This window comes from Molothrus ater, chromosome 16, assembly GCF_012460135.2.
Source record: "Molothrus ater isolate BHLD 08-10-18 breed brown headed cowbird chromosome 16, BPBGC_Mater_1.1, whole genome shotgun sequence".
NCBI lineage: Eukaryota > Metazoa > Chordata > Aves > Passeriformes > Icteridae > Molothrus > Molothrus ater.
This window is the reverse complement of record NC_050493.2, coordinates 14596949-14614663: the sequence shown is the minus strand read 5'-3', so window position 1 is coordinate 14614663 and position 17715 is coordinate 14596949. Positions and strand designations below refer to the sequence as shown.

At 66.1% G+C, this 17715-nt stretch overlaps 1 protein-coding gene across 3 annotated transcripts; it reads left to right on the top strand.

Annotated features, from left to right (window-relative positions):
- The first annotated feature begins 373 nt into the window (after positions 1 to 373).
- On the top strand, positions 374 to 17381 carry SBK1 (SH3 domain binding kinase 1). Of its 3 annotated transcripts, none has more exons than XM_036392486.1 (4): positions 374 to 928; positions 13764 to 13966; positions 14051 to 14253; positions 14813 to 17381. In XM_036392486.1, exons 1-4 carry the CDS (start codon positions 867 to 869, stop codon positions 15593 to 15595), a joined length of 1251 nt encoding a protein of 416 aa, XP_036248379.1. In that variant the 5' UTR covers positions 374 to 866; the 3' UTR covers positions 15596 to 17381. The 3 variants fall into 3 exon arrangements, with proteins under 3 accessions (XP_036248379.1, XP_036248381.1, XP_036248380.1); XM_036392488.2 differs by lacking the exon at positions 374 to 928 and adding an exon at positions 6504 to 6663; XM_036392487.1 differs by lacking the exon at positions 374 to 928 and adding an exon at positions 8558 to 8634.
- The last annotated feature ends 334 nt before the right edge of the window (positions 17382 to 17715 follow it).

Sequence of the window (17715 nt, the reverse complement as noted above, 5' to 3'; positions counted from 1 at the left end):
CTCTGCCACCACCAGCAGGCACGGCCACCCACGAGCACCCGGGTAAGAGATTTCCCCCCGATTGTGCCACGTCCCCTGTGCCAGGGCTGGGCAGAGCCTGGGGCTGTCGGGGGGTCACAGCCCGGGCTCCTCGGTGCCCTGGGCTGGGTCTGCCCGGTCTCAGCCCGTGCTGGCCAGCCCGGAGGCAGCAGCGGGCACCGGGAGAGGCGGCATTCGAGGAGTTAATTTCCATGCTCGCCGCGGGAGTCGGGAGCTATTAATACTCGCACGCTGCTTGAGCTGTCAGAGCGAGCGGCGGCTCCGCCGGTGAGACGAGCCCCGCGGAGCCGCCGCTCCACGACGGCACAACTTTCCCCCTCCGTCCGTGCGTCCGGCTGCCGGTCCCCGTGTCCTTCCAGACCCTTCCACACCGGGCTGGATCCTGTCAGAGCCCGCCGGACCCCACCTGCTGCAGGGACCCTTCCCGTCCCCGCTGCCCGGTGCCCCGGGACAGCCCCCGAGCCCCGCAGGGCTCGGCCGGTGCCTCGGCCCGCCCTGCCCGAGCCCCGGTGCCGCTGATGGCACCGCAGGTCCCTGCTGGCACCCCCTGAGGGCCGGGCAGGGCCATGGGGGCCGCGGTGGCGCTGGGCATCACCGGCCCCGGCCGGAGGGCGACGCGGGACGGGGCAGGGCCCGGAGCCGCCTCCGTGCCCGGGGAGCGGCGGGTCCCGGCGCTCAGCCCGGCCGTGTGAGGGCTCCCCGGCACCATGGCCCCGGCAGGGCCGGCCTGAGCCTCCGGCCACCGCCGGCACCGGGAGGAAGATGCCAGCAGCCCTCCGGCTCTGCGGTCACCCTCGGCCGGGCGCCGCGGCCACCGGAGCCGAGCGATGGATTCCTTCTGCTTCGTCTGCTTCCAGAAAGAGGAGCTGCAGCCCCTGCACCTGCACAGGTGAGTGCCCGGGACAGCCCCGGCGGGGACACGGCGCTGCTGTGAACGCAGGGAGGGCACGGCACGGAGCGGGCACCGAGCCGGCCCGGCCCGGGGGCAGCGCCAAAGTTTCCTCAGGAGCGAGAGCATCCTCTCCCGAAAGAGGAGCCCGGGGCCGGTGCTGTGTGCACGGGATGTGCTTCCCTGGCAGCAGGGAACCGCTGGGCATCCCGTGCCGTGCTGTGCCGTGCCGTGCCGTGCCCATGGGAGCAGTGGGGCTGTGGGCAGTGCACACAGGGCCTCCCAGAGCCATCCCAGAACCATCCCAAATCCATCCTGAAGCCATCCCAGCCATCCCAGAACCATCCCCAATCCATCCTGGAGCCGTCCCAGCCATCCCAGAACCATCCCCAATCCATCCTGAAGCCGTCCCAGCCATCCCAGAACCATCCCCAATCCATCCTGGAGCCGTCCCAGCCATCCCAGAACCATCCCCAATCCATCCTGGAGCCGTCCCAGCCATCACTGCTCACCGGAGCAGGGGCCCTGGGCAGTCTCCGCTCCTCAAGGAGAGCCACAGGCTCCCCGAGGCCCGTCCCTCTGGGCAGCTGCCCTGGCACTCGCCTCCCCCTTTCCCGAAATCTCCTCTGCCATGGGCGCTGCTGAGCCACAGCCAAGGAGAATGTGCGGAGCCGGAACGAGCCGGGCGGGCGGGCAGGATGCGAGGTGCGAGTGCTGGCACACGCTGTGCCCAACTGCTCCTCAGTGGCACTGAGCCACTGCCGGCTCCTGTGCCGCGCTGCCAGCCCCGAGCAGAGCCCCTCTCTGCTCCAGCCAGGCACTGCCTGTCCCCAGCGAGCTCTGGGGGGCTTCAGGGCCACCAGCTGGATCCATCCAGGCAGTCTGGCCTTCCTCACGGGTGGCAGGGAGCTGTAGGGTTTGTTTTGGTGTAAACCATGAGGTTTTGGAGCTCAGTTCCCATGAGTCGGTGCCCAGGTGGGGAACAGGGGTACCAGGGGCCGGGAGGGCCTGGCTGTGGGGGCACAGAGCTCCCAGGGCTCCTGTCCCACAGCCCAGCCCGGGCTCGGAGCTGACCAGGGGCACCCAGCCTGTGTCACACCACAAGTGGCATGGGCCTGGCACCCTCAGCCAGCCGGGGTGCCGGTGGTGGCCCAGGGTCCCCGGGGTGGCTGCAGGGACCGCCCCTCCCTGCTCGGGGACGGCGAGGGACGGACAGCCATGGCTTGTGCCCAGAGGCTTCTCCCTGTCCTGCCCTGCTTCAAGGTGGGCTGCACTGGGGGGTGGGGGTGTGTCTGGTCCCTGAACACCCCCGGTTGTCACCAGCTTGTCCCTGAGTCTGTCTCCATCCCGTGGGGTCACAGCTGCCATCACCTGTCCCCTCCAGCACAGCCCCACTGTGGGGGCTCCCCGGGGTGACAGGAGGTGCTGCCAGAGGTGCTCTCTGCCCTGTCACTGCCCCTGACCCTGTCACCACCACCCTCTGTCACCACCACCACTGGCCCTGACCCTGTCCCCCGTGCCAGGGGCAGTGCGTGGGCCCCACGCGTGGGTGCTGTGCCAGTGGGTCTGTGCCCCATGTCTGTCCCCACGAGTTTGCCCCGTCATGTTTGTCCCCCGTTCCGTGTCTGTGCTCATGTCTTTTCACCTATGTCACCCCGTGTCTGTTCCCTGTCGCCGTCCCCCCGTGTGTCCATCCCCCCGGTGTCTGTGTGTCCGTCCCCCCGTGCCCGTTCCCGCAGCCTCTAGATGGTGCCAGGAGAACGGGCAGCGAGCGGAGGCGGCGGGCGGGCGGTGCCGGCTGCTGTGGGGGTACCGGGGTGCCAGGGCGGGCCCCGTGGCTCTCTCCGTGCCCCCAGCTCAGCCCCTCCTTCCCCTCGAAGAAACGCGTTGTGCTTCTTTCCCCGGGCAGCCCATCCCAAAGAGTCCCTCCGGTCCCGTTCCGTCCCGATGGCTGAGCAGCCGTCACCGTGTCCCGGGCTCAGCGCTATTCCCAAGGTCCCGCCTGCGCCCGGTGCTGCCCGGCCCGGGATCCATCCCCGGTGCGCTGTGCCCGGTCCGGGATCCATCCCCTGGGGCGCTGTGCCCGGTCCGGGATCCATCCCCGGGGCGCTGTTCCCGGTCCGGGATCCATCCCCGGTGCGCTGTGCCCGGTCCGGGATCCATCCCCGGTGCGCTGTGCCCGGTCCGGGATCCATCCCCGGGGCGCTCTTCCCGGTCCGGGATCCATCCCCGGGGCGCTGTTCCCGGTCCGGGATCCATCCCCGGGGCGCTGTTCCCGGTCCGGGCTCCATCCCCGGTGCGCGGTGCCCGGTCCGGGCTCCATCCCCGGTGCGCGGTGCCCGCCCCGCTCGGTCCCCGCAGCCCCGGGAGCACGGCACGGGCTCCGGGCAGCCCCCCGAGGGTCGGAGCCTTGGCAGGGGCTCGGCGTGTGCCCATCGCCGCCAGAGCTGTCCCACAGCCCCTCCCTGCCCTCGAGAGCAGCCCCGGGAGCCCCCCCGGCTGTCCCCGCCCGGGGACACCGAGCTGGGGGCTCCGAGCCCCCGCCCCGGCTGCGGGAATCAGCCCCACCGCCCCTTTCCTGGGAATGCCCGAGGGTGGGCTCTGTCCCCAGGGACCGAGGGGACACCGAGGGGACCCGGGCTGGGGCGGGGCGGGGAAAGGCCGGAGCCCCTGGGCTGAGCGGGTCCCCCCGCCCGGGCTGCGGCTCCCGGCGTGCTCCGCTCCCGCCTTCCTCCCTCCTTCCCTCCCTCCTTCCCCCCGCTGCTCCTTCCCAGCATCCCTGCAGCATCCCCGGCAGCTTTGGCTCCTGGCGCCGGAGCGCGACAGGCGCGGGTGGCCGTGGCACCGGGGCCGTGTGGGGCTCAGCCCCTCGGCTCCCGCTCTGGCCGAACGATGGAGAAGGGACAAGCGACCTTCTCGCTGAATTCCGAGGGGATTCGGCAAGCTGGGAATATTTTGGGCTTTCCAGGTCATTTCCCGCTGCCCACCCTGTCCAAGCGCATCCCACGATGTGCACCAGCCGGAGATTCCCTTTCCCAACACAAATCCCAGGAGCACTCGTGGTCCCTCGGGGAGGCGGGGGCTCTTTGCACGGTTTGGGATTGCACGAGGTGATAAACATGTTTGATCTGGCTCCTTTCATCTCGTTAATCTTAATTAGTTATTAATATTCCGGGAGTGCTTTGAAGACCACGAGCTCAGTGCGGGTGCTCGCTGGTACAACTGGTGTTACTATGGCTCGGTGTGCGTGTCACTCACGGGCCACCGAGGGACAGGGACACCCCAGAGGGACCTGAGGCCCCCCACGGAGCCCCATGGAACCCCCCGGAGTCACATGGAGCCCTGCTGGGCCCCACAGAGCCCCGCTGAGCCCCATGGAGCCCACAGAGCTCCACAGAGCCCCATGGAGTCCCAAGGAGCTCCCCTAAGCCCTACAAAGTCCCACGAGGACCTGCTGAAGGCCGTGGGGTCCCACAGAGCCCCACAAAGCCCTGCCAAGCCCTGGCAAGCCCCACGGAATGCCACGAGCCCTGCCAGGCCCAGCTGGTCCCGGTGCCAGCTCAGCCCCTGTTGTGCCCGGGGCACAGCACCAGGGTGGTGACACTGGGAGCTGACCCGCGTGTGGGGCGTGTGACAGAGTCCCTGCAGCGCCCCGTGGTCCCTGGGCCTGCTCCCCGGGCACCGGCAGCTCCCGCCTGACCTAGAAACAGCCCCGAGCTATAAATAGGGAGAGAGCTGACAGAGAGCTCGGAGGAGCCGCGAGCGGGAGGCTGCGGGAGCCAGGACGGCACCGCAAGGACAGGCAGGGGACACCCCATGGAGGTGGCTGTGCCTTTCCCTGTGTGCGCTGCCCAGCTCTGCCCATCTCGCCCGTTTTCCTCTTTCGCGCTCCTCCACTGCTCCTGCCCCGTGCCAGCCCCGCAGCCGCCGCTCCAACAGCGCCAGCCCCAGCCCAGCCCGGCTGGCCGGGCACCGCTCTCCGGCATTTCTCCTCGCAGCGCCGTCCCGATGCCTCCATCCCGCCGGGAATCAGCCCCCTTGGAGCGTCCCAGCCGCAGGAGCCGTGGCAGGACCCGAGCGGAGCGGGATGGAGGGGCCGGGCCCTGCCCGGGGCTGGCCGGGCCCCGTGCCCCGTGCCAGCTGCCAGAGGGTGACAGTGGCACAGCCGGCACACATTAAAGCGGAGTGTCGGAGTGTGATTCAGCCTCTTGCCTTAAAGTCATTCATGAAAAGCTTTAATTGCTCTGCATGCTCAGCGCGAGCGGAGCGGAGCCATCCGTGAGTCAGAGCCGGTGGCTCCCGGCCCTCCCCGCTCTCCGGGGGCTCGGGGGCACTGGCACGGCTCGGTCCAGCGGGCCGGGCACGGTTCGGGTGTGGGAACAGCCCGTTGTCCCCCTCGGAGGGGGGGGCAGCCCTGTGGGTCCCTTCAAAGTGGCATCGCGGGACCAAGGGACCTGGCACCCAGCTGAGAGACAAGGAAGTGCCAAAGCAAACCCTGGCCAGTGTTAAACCTCCCTGCTTGGCCTTGGTGGGCACAGAAGGAAAGCCGGGAAGACGCGGTGTGTCCAAGGATGCTCCAAGAGGGAGCGCAGTGCCAAGCCCTCGTCTTCCTCCCGGAGAGCTGTCACTGTCCCCCGGGCTGGAGGTGCCTGGAGCTCCTGGTGCCCAGCTCTGGCATCGCTTGCTGAAAGTGTTGCCAAATTTAAGGCACCTGAAGGGAAGCCCCCGTGATGTGTTTGCCTCATCTGGCATTCCCTGGCTTGGCCTGAACGTTCTCACCATTCATGAGCTACAGGGGAAGCCACGTGCCCTGCACACACTGAGGAGCAGCATTTTGGGGGGCTGTCTGTGCCATGGTGGGCATCACCTGTGCCATGGTGGCTCAGAGTGCCCAGAGAAGCTGTGGCCACCCCATCCCTGGAGCTGTCCAAGGCCGTGTTGGATGGGGCTTGGAGCAGCCTGGAAGGTCCCACGGCAGGGGTTGGAACGAGATGATCCTGAAGGTCCCTTCTAACCCAAACCATTCCCTGACCCAGGGTGGGCATCACCCACCCACGGGGGCATCACCTGTGCCAAAGGAGAGGGAACAGAGTCTGGGAGGGCTCGAGGGGAAGCAGCGGGCAGCAGGACACGGTGCTGTGCCGGGCACTCCGGCTGCACAGCGCTGGGGACCCCCGGATCAGCCTCGGGTGGGGTCGGGTGCGAAGCCGCCCCTGCGGAGCGCCGCTCCCATCCCCATTGTCCCCATTGCCGAGCTCTGCTCCGAGCCGAGCCCGCGGTACCGGAGCTCCGCGCCCGCGGGGAGGGGGCGGCTCAGCCCCGACCCCCCTTCCTGGGCTGCTCCCGCACCGACTCCCCCCGGTTACATCGGGGGGCGGGGACGAGCAGCGCCCCGCATCGCGCATCGCTCATTCCGCATCCCCCCATCCCCGCGGGGCCGGCGCCGGAGCCCCCCCGCGCCTCCCGCTCCTCCCGCTCCGCGCTCCCTCCCCGGGGCGGCGCCGGTGCCGGTGCGGGCGGAGCGCGGCGCGGGGCGGGCGCTGCCGGGGCTTGCGGGGGGCGCCGCGCTCCGCTCCCTCCGCTCCCTCCGCTCCCTCGGCTCCGCTCCGCTCCTCCGGCGGCGGCGGGGCCGCGGCATGAGGAGCCCGGCGGGGCGGGCGGAGCGCGGCGGCGGCGGCGGCGGCGGCGGCTCCTCTCCCGCCGGGGACGGGGCGCGGCGGCGGCTCGCCCCTCCGGTAAGGCGGCGGTGCGGGGATGGGGCGCGGGCACGGGGCTGCGGGGATGAGGATACGGGGATGGGGGTGCGGGGATGGGGGTGCGGGGGGCGCTGCCCGCCCGGTGCCGAGGCCGCCCTTTGTTTGCCCGCACGGCGCGGGGAGGGGACAAAACCCCCATCCCGGTACAAGCGGCGCTCCGGGATGAATGGAGCGGGGTGGGCACCGCGCGGTGCGGGCGCTGCCCCCGGGATCGGTCGCCCCCCCCCGGCCCGGGTCCCTCCTGCGGCCGGTGGCACCTGCGCCCCGGGCGAGGGGGAGGGCCGGGGACGGAGGGGCGTGAGTGACACCGAGCGGTGCCGGGGCCGCGGGGCTGGTCCCCGGGGGCTGCCGGCGGGTTTGGGGGTGTCTGGAAGGGTGCACTGAGCTGGGAACAGGGGCAGGGGAGAGCAGGGAGAGGCGGCCTCGGGGGCAGCTCAGGCCATGTCCCCTCATGTCCCCTCATTGCGTCCCCTCACCACCTCCCCATCTCATCTCCCCTTGTTTCCCCTCATGTTCCCTCACCTCCCCTTGTCTTCCCTCACCAGCTTCCTGTCTTCCCTATTACCTCCCCTCACCTCCCCTCATGTCCTCTTGCCATCTCCCCTCATGCCCCGTCCATCATCTCCCCTCGTTTCCCCTCATTGTCTCTCCTCATTGTGTCCTCTCTTGTCCCCTCATCATCTCCCCGTGTCATCTCCTCTCGTCATCTCTCCTTGTCTCCCCTCGCATCCCTTCACCACGTCCCCCGCTGTCTCCTTGTGTCCCCTCACCGCCTGCCCCAGCTCCCCTTTCACCTCCCCCGCTGTCCCCCGCTGTCCCCGGGCCTCGGGGCCGGTCTCCATCCGAGCCCGGCGCTCCCGGGCCGCAGCGGGGAAGGGGGAGCGTGACCCACTTTCCTCCCGGTCCGGCCTCGCTGCCGCCGTGGCCGCGGGCGGGCGGCGCCAAGCGGGAGCCCCAGCACAGCTCGGGGACCGGGGACAGGGCGGCCCGGCCTCGGCACCGCTCTGTCCGGGACCCTCGGGGCTGGCTGTCCGTGTGCCGAGCCCCCGACCCGCCCGGTGTCACCGTGTGTGTCACCGTGTGTGTCGCCGTGCCCTGCTGCGGGAGCAGAGCACGGCGGAGGTGGGAGCATCTCCCCCACGGGAGCGCCCAGCCGGCGGCAGGCTGAGCTGGGGGCACACAAAGCCTTGCAGCGGAGTCAGGGCTGGGTTTGTGGCAGAGGGACGTGTCCCTGTTGTCGCCAGGAGCGAGCGGGGCCGGCTGGCCCTGCCGCGGGGTCGGGCAGGTGCCGCTCGCTCGGGGCGTTTGTCTTTGCAGATCCCAACCGTGCGGTGCTGTCGGCGCTGGCGGAAGAGTTTTTGGGAGGGAGATGATGACAGGCTGATGAAACCAATCAAACAATGAAGTAATCATAAGTCCCCGGTGCTGGCGGCGAAGGCGGGAGGAGCTGCAGGCTGGAGGAGCTGAGGTCCTAAGGAAGCCATCGTGCTCGGCAGCAAAAGCCCGGGAGGCCAGAAGCACTGAAAGGCAGCCAAGGTCCTGTCATCGGGGCCGATGGACAGAGACAGCCCCGTGTGCAGGAGGGCAGGGAAAATCCTGCGAGCAGCGCCGGGAGAGCAGAGCAGAGGGCGCAGGGGACGGTGGCAGGAAGGAGGAGCGGCGGAGGAGAGAGTCCCGGCACTGCTTGTTTGCTCTTCCCGAGTCGGTGTGAGAAACCTGAATCCTGGGACCAAAGGCTGAGGAAGCTCGTCACAGGCTGCTGGCCAGGACGGGAGATGGTTCCTGCAGCGGGGGACACCACGGACGGGTGTGACAGGGCCTGACCCTGCCCTGCATCTGGAACATCTGCACTGGGAGAGCAGCTCCTGCCCGTGCCTGGCTGGGCTTTATTGGCTTTGCCGAAGAGAATCCTGCTGCCAGGCAGGCTGCTGTGCTCTGGGCAAGGAGCTGGTATGAGAATTGCTGGATACCCTGGAGCTCAGTGCCAGTTCAGCCCTGCACGGGGGGCACTGGGCAGTGCCAGTCACTGCGGGTGCCTCGCTGGAGCTTTGGTGCTGGTTCTGGTGTGTCCGTGGTGCTCCAGCCTTTCCAGCTGCTCTGGAGCCAGCTGCATATGGAGACCTGCCCCACCCATGGCCTCTGCTCCTCCTGGGCTGCAGGATGCTGCCAGAGGGGCTGTCCCCAAACCACTGCCAGCAGCCAATGTCCCTGTGCCATGTGTGACCTCCCGGCCACACTCGCCTTGTCCTGAGAGGCTTTGCATGGCCCTGGGGTGGCACATGGGTGCAGGAATCCTTTCCCTGTGCCTGTTTTGCTGCTCTGGGTGAGGTGGGAGGTGGTGGCTGGCCTGGCAGGAGGCTGCCTGGCCATGGTGGTGCTGGTGGCTCTGAGCCCCGGTGAGATTCCTGTCCTGCCCCCACAGCCACGCTGTCCCCGTTAGGCCAAGGTGCCTTTGTGAGCCCTCCCTGGGCTGTAGCATGCCACAGCCCCTGGGAAGCACAGCTCAAATCTGCTGTGCAGGTCCCAGGGGCACGGAGGAGAGGACAGGATGTCCCTGGAACGGGGTCAGGCAGGAATGGAGGTGGCAGGGGCTGGAAATGCAGTGGGGAGGCAGCAGCTCAGTGTGGGGCATGGCCAAAGCACCGCTGGTCCCTCGTTCCAGTGACACCAGGGTGGTGCTGGCATCTGGAGAACTGGGAGAGGGGGTGGCTCTGGCAGGGCCCAGGGTGTGACTTTGCTGGCTCAGTGCGTTGTTTAGGGGAAACAGGGCAGGTTTGGAAGCTGGTTGGGTGTGGAGGGAGGGAGGTCCCTCCTGAGGGATGCCCTGGCCTCCAGCCTGCTGGGCTTGGATGGGAGTTGGTGTTACGTGCTCATAACTGAGGGTTTGGGGATGGGAAACAAGGAAATCAAATCTCTGCCAAGTGCAGGGACAGAGCAGCGTGGGCCTGTGCCCATCCCACTGCTGCATTTCACATTTCTCCCCTCTTTAAAGAGGAATCCGGGTTTTGCAGAGCCCCTGCCCTGCATAGATTTTCCCTTCATCGAGTCCCAGCCCCCAGTGCTCAACCGTGCATCAGGCTCAGCCCAAACCCTTTTCCTGTAGCCTCCCTCAATAACTGGGTTGTTTTTCTATCAGTCTCTAATGTGGCCAGAGGGATTTTTTTCCCCTTTCCCTCTTAATTTCCAAGCAGCCGCCGCTCCAGCAGCCTTCTCTGCGGGAGCCTGGGGCAACTCCCCCGGGCGGCCTCTGCTCCTCTCAACGAGCTCCTAATGAGTTTGCAATTAGTTATCGGCAGAGCCGATGTGCCCAGGGCTGGAGCGGGATGTGCAGCGGGATCCAGAGCAGGGCAGAGCATCCCCGGCAGGGAACAGCGCTGGGGCTGTGCCTGTCGGCTCCGGGCAGGACGCTGAGCTGTGGCCATGGGACAATGTCCTTCCGGGATGTGCTCCACGGTGCTGGGGATGGAGCCGGGAGCTTGGGGAAGAGGAGCGGCAGCTGCCGACGGGAGACGAGTGGCTGCCTATAAATACCTGCCAGGGAGCAAGGAAGAGGTGGGTGGATTATCCTCCTCACTCAATGAGATAAACGGTTCTGAAGCTTAAACACAGAACAATTTTAGTCTGAATAGTAGGAGAAATGGCTCAGGATGCGGAGATGACGGCAGGAACCGCCTGTGGTGCGCGGCAGGTCCCGGGGCCACGCGGCAGCAGCTCCGCTGCCTCTTTGTCACTCCGGGACCTTGGGCCGCGGGGGCTCGGCCGGGATGCTCATCCCTCCTCCCTGCGTGGGAAAGCTCCTTCGGGAGCACCTGGAACTGAGTGGAGAGGGTGTGTTTGTCCTCCCTGGGACGCGGGGCTGCCTCCCTTCCAGGGTTTTGGGGCGGGAGAGGAGCTGGGGTGCCGGGAAAGGCCCCGCTGTGGCTCTGGAGTGACCCGATCTGGTGTGGGGCCACACCCGTGTTCCTTGGTGGGACTGGCCTGGCTGCAGAGGGAAATGGGACCTCAACCCGGCCAGACCAAGCTGGTGGCACCTCCTGCCACACTGGCACTGCCATCCCCGCTGTTCCCGCTGTCCCTGGGAGCGCACGGCGCTGGAACCGAGCCCTCGCTGCCTCCCGCTGCCGCCCCGCTTCGCTGCTCGCATCAAACCCAACATGTTTCCAAAAGCTTTCAATTTTTAATGACACCTTCTGTGTTTGTGCTTTCCGTGGCCTCGGCGTGTCGGAGTTTTGGTCGCCGCCGCTGTTTGGCTCCTCCTGGGTCGGTGCTGGCCCCGTGGTGCTCCCGTTAGCCCCGGCCAGGCGGGGCTGTCGCTGTTCGGAGCTGCCCGTGCGGGATCCCGGCCTGTGCCCATCCCTGGCAGCACATCCCGGTGCCAGCTGTGCCATCCCAGCCCCAGCACGGCTCCGGACTGCGCGGGATCCCCGCTGCCCGTGGGTGCTCCTCGGTTCCTGCCTGGGAAGGAGACACCTGGAAACCCCAACAGGCTGAGCCAAGGGGAAAAACAAACAGCCCTTGACTAGGAGAGCACTTCCACAAGCTGCCAGCCCTCCCTCTCCTCTCTCCCATCCAACCAGCAGGGTTTTTCCCCAAACCCAACCTTCCCGACTTGAATAATTGCATTTCAATGCCGGTTAATTAAGGGACATTGATGAGCGCAGCCGTAAATCCAAGCGTAGCAGGAATTCTTCGTGCAGGATGCTGGGGGCTGTTCTCAGTCCTGCCTCCAGCGAGCTGCTGCTGATCCACCTCCACCTCCAGCACCCAGACGCTGAGATGGTGCTCCTCTGCCAGGGGGCCAATGAAACACTATGGAGATGAGCTGCTTCGGAGATCTTATGAGTCAAACTGTTACATTTTTGGAACATCATGATGTTGAAGTTCCTTTTCTATTTTTTCCCCAACTTCCCAGGGAAAAAAAATATAACTATAATAAGTGAAGAAGCTGAGCTTTGGTTTGGGATGACAGGCAGCATGGTGGGGGGAAGGAAGGAAGGAAGGAAGGAAGGAAGGAAGGAAGGAAGGAAGGAAGGAAGGAAGGAAGGAAGGAAGGAAGGAAGGAAGGAAGGAAGGAAGGAAGGAAGGAAGGAAGGAAGGAAGGAAGGAAGGAAGGAAGGAAGGAAGGAAGGAAGGAAGGAAGGAAGGAAGGAAGGAAGGAAGGAAGGAAGGAAGGAAGGAAGGAAGGAAGGAAGGAAGGAAGGAAGGAAGGAAGGAAGGAAGGAAGGAAGGAAGGAAGGAAGGAAGGAAGGAAGGAAGGAAGGAAGGAAGGAAGGAAGGAAGGAAGGAAGGAAGGAAGGAAGGAGAAGCTGGAGATCTGACTCAGCCTTATTGGGAAGGGGCTGGGAGGATCCTTGTGTGTGAGCCCAACCGTGGGGTGCTGCAGGTGCTTTGTGGGGTGTCTGGCACCATTTGGGGTGGCTGTGACAGCCCCTGCGTGGGGCTCAGCCCGTGGGCACCACCTGGGCCCTCTCTGCCCATCCTCACCCACCTGCAGCCCCCGAGTGCCCTCCCCATGTCCCTGCCTGCCCAGGGTTTGTGCTTGTGCAGTGATGGAGCGCCCTGAAGACATCAGAGGAGGTGCTGGGGTGGTTTCACTGCTCTGGTGGTGTGGTGGGTGACTCTGAGCTTGGATCTTGCTGTGGGAATGGTCAGAGTGTGGAGAAAACCATCCCTGGTGTGTTGGGAGTGAGGAATGTTGGTGCTGTTGCCCATGTGCTGCTGGCTGGGCCAGCCTCTGCTCGGCTTTGGTGAGATCCCACCAGGAATGTGCACCCAGCTGTGGATCCCCAGCACAGGAAAGACATGGATATGTTGGAGCAAGTCCAGAGGAGTTACAATGATGATTATTGGGATGGAACACCTCCGCTATGAGGAAAAGCTGAGAGAATTTGGATTGTTCAGCCTGAAAAAGAGAAGACTCTGGGAAGACCTCAAAGCCCATTTCAGTGCCTCGAGGGGCTCCAGGAGAGCTGCAGAGGGATTTGGGATAAGAGCCTGGAATGAGAGGACAAGAGGAATGGCTTCCCACTGCCAGAGGGCAGGGATGGATGGGATATTGGGAATTAGGAATTGTTCCCTGGCAGGGTGGGCAGGCCCTGGCACAGGGTGCCCAGAGCAGCTGGGGCTGCCCCTGGATCCCTGGCAGTGCCCAAGGCCAGGCTGGATGGAGTTTGGAGCAACCTGGGATTGGGGCAGGTGTCCCTGCTCATGGAACAAGACTGGCTTTAAGGTCCTTTCCAACCCCAAAGCAGTCTGGGATTCTGGGATTCTCCACACCAGAGTCTGGCACCCTGGCTGGTGAAGGCCAGGAGCTGGTGGATGGTCAGAGAGATGTGAGGGAGGGATTTGCTGCAGAGTCATTGTGTCCCCTTGGTGCCAGGGCAGGGCCCTGGTTCCACTCTGGAGCTCCCCCAGCTGGGGTGAGGCTCAGCTCCAGAGGGGCTCAGTATGGAGCGGACAGGGCTGGCTCTTGGGGTCCCCACTGGGGACACAGCAGGAGAGGGGACCCCCAAAGGGCCTTAGCTCCTGTCCTGCAGCATGGCTGGGAACACACCAGGCCTGAGAAAATGTGTCCATGCGTGTCCCTGTTTGTACCCACGTGTGTCCTTGTCCCTGTCTCTGCCATGCCTGGACCCCTCCCTTTGCCCCCAAACACCCACACGGCTGCAGCCCCCATGGAGGCTGGAGCATCCCCTCCAGAGCCATTGGGTTGGTGGCCCTTGGGACAGAGGGGTGGCACACAGTGGGGGCTGCTCAGCCCAATCCCCCTTTGCCATGGCTGGAACCCAGGGAAAGGGATGGGATGGGATGGGATGGGATGGGATGGGACAGGACAGGATGGGGTGGGATGGGATGGGATGGGTTAGGATTAGGATGTGATGGGATGGGATGCGATGGGATGGGACGGGACAGGATGGGGTGGGATGGGATGGGATGGGATGGGTTAGGGTTAGGATGTGATGGGATGTGATGGGATGGGATGCGATGGGATGGGATGGGACGGGACAGGACAGGATGGGGTGGGATGGGACACCATGGCCCTGCAGCCCCACGGAAGCAGTGCCACCTGTGCCTTGCAGCGCAACCATGAGCGCGGGCTCGATTGAGCAGGAGCCGTCGCGCAAGCTGGGCTGCTGCGGGGTGCCCCTGATCACCGAGGACATGCAGTCCCTGGCCATCCGCACCCTCTCGGGCACCGACATCACCAAGCACTACGACCTCATCCGCGAGCTCGGCAAGGGCACCTACGGCAAGGTGGACCTGGTGTCCCACAAAAGCACAGGTGAGGCCAGTGAGGCGTGGGCTGGGAATGGGGTGCTGGGTCTGTCCCAGCCCAGGGCTCACTCCTGTCCCCTGCCTTCCACAGGCACCAAGATGGCCCTGAAGTTCGTCAACAAGAGCAAGACGAAGCTGAAGAACTTCCTGCGGGAATTCAGCATCACCAACACGCTCTCCTCCAGCCCCTTCATCATCAAGGTCTTTGACGTGGTCTTCGAGACCGAGGACTGCTACGTGTTCGCTCAGGAGTACGCCCCCGGCGGGGACCTCTTCGACATCATCCCGCCCCAGGTGGGACCCCAGCACCTCCCATGGAGCCTCTGTGGGATGTGGGGGCTCAGGGGGTGCTGAGCAAAGCTGCCCCTGTGCTTTGTGCCCATGTGGGAGGGGCTGCAGGGACTGGGCACCCCCATCTGGGCTGGGCTTGACCACAAGCACCTACAAATAAATGTGGGGCCCATCACCCATCTTCTGGGTGGCCTAAGATCCATCACCTATCCATAGGATGGCCTGAGACCCATCACCCTTCTCCTGGGGAAGCTGTGGCTGCCCTATCCCTGGAAGTGTCCAGGGCCAGGTTGGATGGGGCTTGGAGCAGCCTGGGATAATGGAAGGTGCTCCTTCCCAGGGCAGAGGGTGCAACTGGACAATCCTTAAGGTCCCTTCCAACCCAAACCATCCTATGGGGGAACCTGTGACCCACCACCCATCTCTTGGGTGACCCATGGCCCACCACCATCCCCTGCCCCAGAGCACCCACGACCATCAGCCCACAGAGCCGTGGGTGTCGGGGCCGGGTGGGTCCCCCCGGGGCTCGCTGGGGGTGGCTGATGCCGTGTCCCCCCCGCAGGTGGGGCTCCCCGAGGAGCTGGTGAAGCGCTGCGTGCAGCAGCTGGGCCTGGCCCTCGACTACATGCACAGCAAGAGCCTGGTGCACCGGGACATCAAACCGGAGAACGTGCTGCTCTTCGACCGCGACTGCCGCCGCGTCAAGCTGGCGGATTTCGGCATGACACGCAAGGTGGGCTGCCGGGTCAAGCGCATCAGCGGCACCATCCCCTACACGGCCCCCGAGGTGTGCCAGGCCGGCCGGGCCGAGGGCTTCGCCGTGGACACCAGCATCGACGTGTGGGCTTTCGGGGTGCTCATCTTCTGCGTGCTCACCGGGAACTTCCCCTGGGAGGCGGCGGTGGCGTCCGACGCCTTCTTCGAGGAGTTTGTGCGGTGGCAGAAGGGGCGGCTGGCGGGGCTGCCCTCGCAGTGGCGGCGCTTCACGGACAGCGCCCTGCGCATGTTCCAGCGCCTGCTGGCCCTCGACCCCGAGAAGCGCTGCCCCGTCAAGGAGGTTTTCTACTTCATCAAGTGCGACCTCATGGCCGAGGTGCGGTGCCGGCCCTCGTACCGCTCCCGCAAGCACGCCAGGGACAAGCTCCCGGCCGGGCCCCACTGCCACGAGGCCGGCGGCTCCTGCACCCCCGCCCCGCTCAAGAGGACCGTCCTGACCGAGGGGAGCGGAGCGGCCCGCCCCGAGCCCGGCGCAGCCGCCGCGGGCACGGCCAGCAGGACAGACGGACGGCAGGACAAGGGCAAGGGGCAGATGGTCCTGGCCACAGCAATAGAGATCTGCGTGTGACGGCGGCGCCTGGCGGCTGCGCGACCCGCCCGTCCCCCGGCCCGGGGACAGGCATGGCGAGCACGTCGCGGTGGTGCTGGTGGCACGAGCCGGGACCGGGCTCTGGGTTTCCCAAAGGAAAAAAAAAAAAAAAAAAAAAAAAAAAAAAAAAGGAAAAGAAACACGATGGAAGAGGAAAAGGACAGAACTGGTTGCGCTCTGTAGCGCCAAGGATGCCGATCCCCCCCGCCCCGCCTGGGCGAGGCCAGTGGTGGCCGGAGCGCAGCCGAGGGCACCGCTCGCTGCTGGGGAGGCTGGGGGCACCCACAGCCCTGGCACGGCTGCGCTGCCCCGTCTGAGGCTCCCCGGGGCATGGGGAGGGGTCTCCCAGGGCGGGGAGGGAGAGTCGGGGGCAGCGGGCGGCTCTGTGGCTCTGCCCCAGCCCTGCTCCACCCCGCCCGGGAGCGGGAAGGCCGATGACCCTGCACCGTGGAGGAGGCCTTTGGGGGGTTTGGGTGGGTGGGGATTTGCCCTCTTCCAGCGGCCCCTGCCGCGCTGCCGGGGGCCGGGAGGGCGTGGGGAGGCGGGTGACGGGGAGCCGGGGGGTTGCCAGCAGCCCCCGAGCCCCGGCAGCCCCGGCTGCCTCCCTGCCGTGGGAGGTGCTGGCAGCCATTGATGTAGCAAGTGTCCCTGTCTGTGTGTCGTTGTGTGTCCCAGCCACTGCCGCTGGCAGCCCCTGCCCTGCCCCACCCGGCTCAGGCCCTGCCGGAGGGATGGCTCCCCCCTGGCCGGTGCCGGCCGTGCCGCAGGTTGGGCGCTCGGGCCGGGCTGGCTCTGCCGTGCCGGTGTCCCCGCGGCCCCTCTGCAGACCCTTTGTACCCAGGGAGCGGGGCAGGTGGCAGCGGTGCCCCCCAGGCTGGCCTGCACAGCCCGGCAGCCGGGCAGGGAGCTCCGAGCGGCCTCCCGCGGGCCCGCCTGCTTCTCCGTGCTGTCCCCACCGCCCCTCCTCGCTGTCACCCCTTCCCCAACCTGTCACCCTCCCCTGGGGCTGGCGGGGAAGCGGCAGCGGGACAGGCCCGGCCGGGGCTGGCAGCAGCCACCGGTGGCTCCTTAGTGACAAGGTCCTGGGGTGTGCGTGGAGGTCACACCTTCCCTCCTGGATTTGGGCACCCAGCAGAGCGGGGAGCTCACCCCACCGCCGTGGTGGGGACGCTGTGGGGGCACCCCAAGGCAAGAGCACCCTGCTGTGGTTCGGGCTTCCCTCGCACGGGGTGGGTGCCGTGGGGCGGCCCCGGTGCCCCAATTCCCCACAAAGGGCTATAACGCTTTCCAGCAGCAGCAGCAGCAGCAGTTTACAGAGCAGGGGCCGCCCCCGCCCCCGCCGTGCCCCGTCCCCGGCACCCCCCGGGCCCGGCGTTAGACGTAGCATTGCCCCACGTAGAGAGCTAGGCACCGGTTTTACTCCTCTTTGCCTTAGGTCCCTCGATGTCCTCGATCTTTCGTGCAATAATGTAGATAAGGGATCCCGGCCGCCCCGGAAGGGCTCGGTGGCACCGCCCGGGTGTGCCCCAGGGGGTGCCCGGTGTGATTTCTGTCCCCGTCGAGGTCGCTGTGTCCGTAGGTTGTCAGGTTTTTATTTCCAGTTCCCTCAGCTGTCGGGTTTCGGACCTTCTTCCCGTAGGAGAGGCTGTAGTGTCACAGACGTTACCTCAGTTTGTCACTGTTGAAAAGGATTTAAAAAAACCACAACTGAAACCATAAAAAATGACAAAATACATAGTTATAAAAGCAACAAAAAATTTCTCAATGGCAGTGAAGACTTTATTTTTTTTACTAACTAAAGGAAACGTGATGCTGCTCGTGCGGGGGCAGAGGGCACGGCCTCTGCCCTACTTGGCCTCAGCAGTGGCTGTGGCAGTGTCCCTCCTCTTCCACCCTGTCACCACCGGGAAGGGAGGGGAGGGATGTGGGGACAGCACCGTGGGCACCTACGGCTGGGGGGCACCTAAGGGTGGGGGGCACCTACGGGTGGGGGGCACCCAGCGGCCCTCGGTGCAGCCCCCTCCCAACAGCCAGGGCTGCCGGATGCCAAATGTATTCCAGCCACGTCCGCAGGCTAATTTCAATTTCCTGGTAATTAT

What these genes read in the sequence shown, in the direction of transcription:
- SBK1 (XM_036392486.1), top strand. Translation starts at nt 867, where the DNA reads ATGGATTCCTTCTGCTTCGTCTGCTTCCAGAAAGAGGAGCTGCAGCCC. An exon ending in CAGCCCCTGCACCTGCACAG is followed by an intron (nt 929 to 13,763) that starts GTGAGTGCCCGG and finishes TGTGCCTTGCAG; the next exon opens with CGCAACCATGAGCGCGGGCT. An exon ending in GGTGTCCCACAAAAGCACAG is followed by an intron (nt 13,967 to 14,050) that starts GTGAGGCCAGTG and finishes TGCCTTCCACAG; the next exon opens with GCACCAAGATGGCCCTGAAG.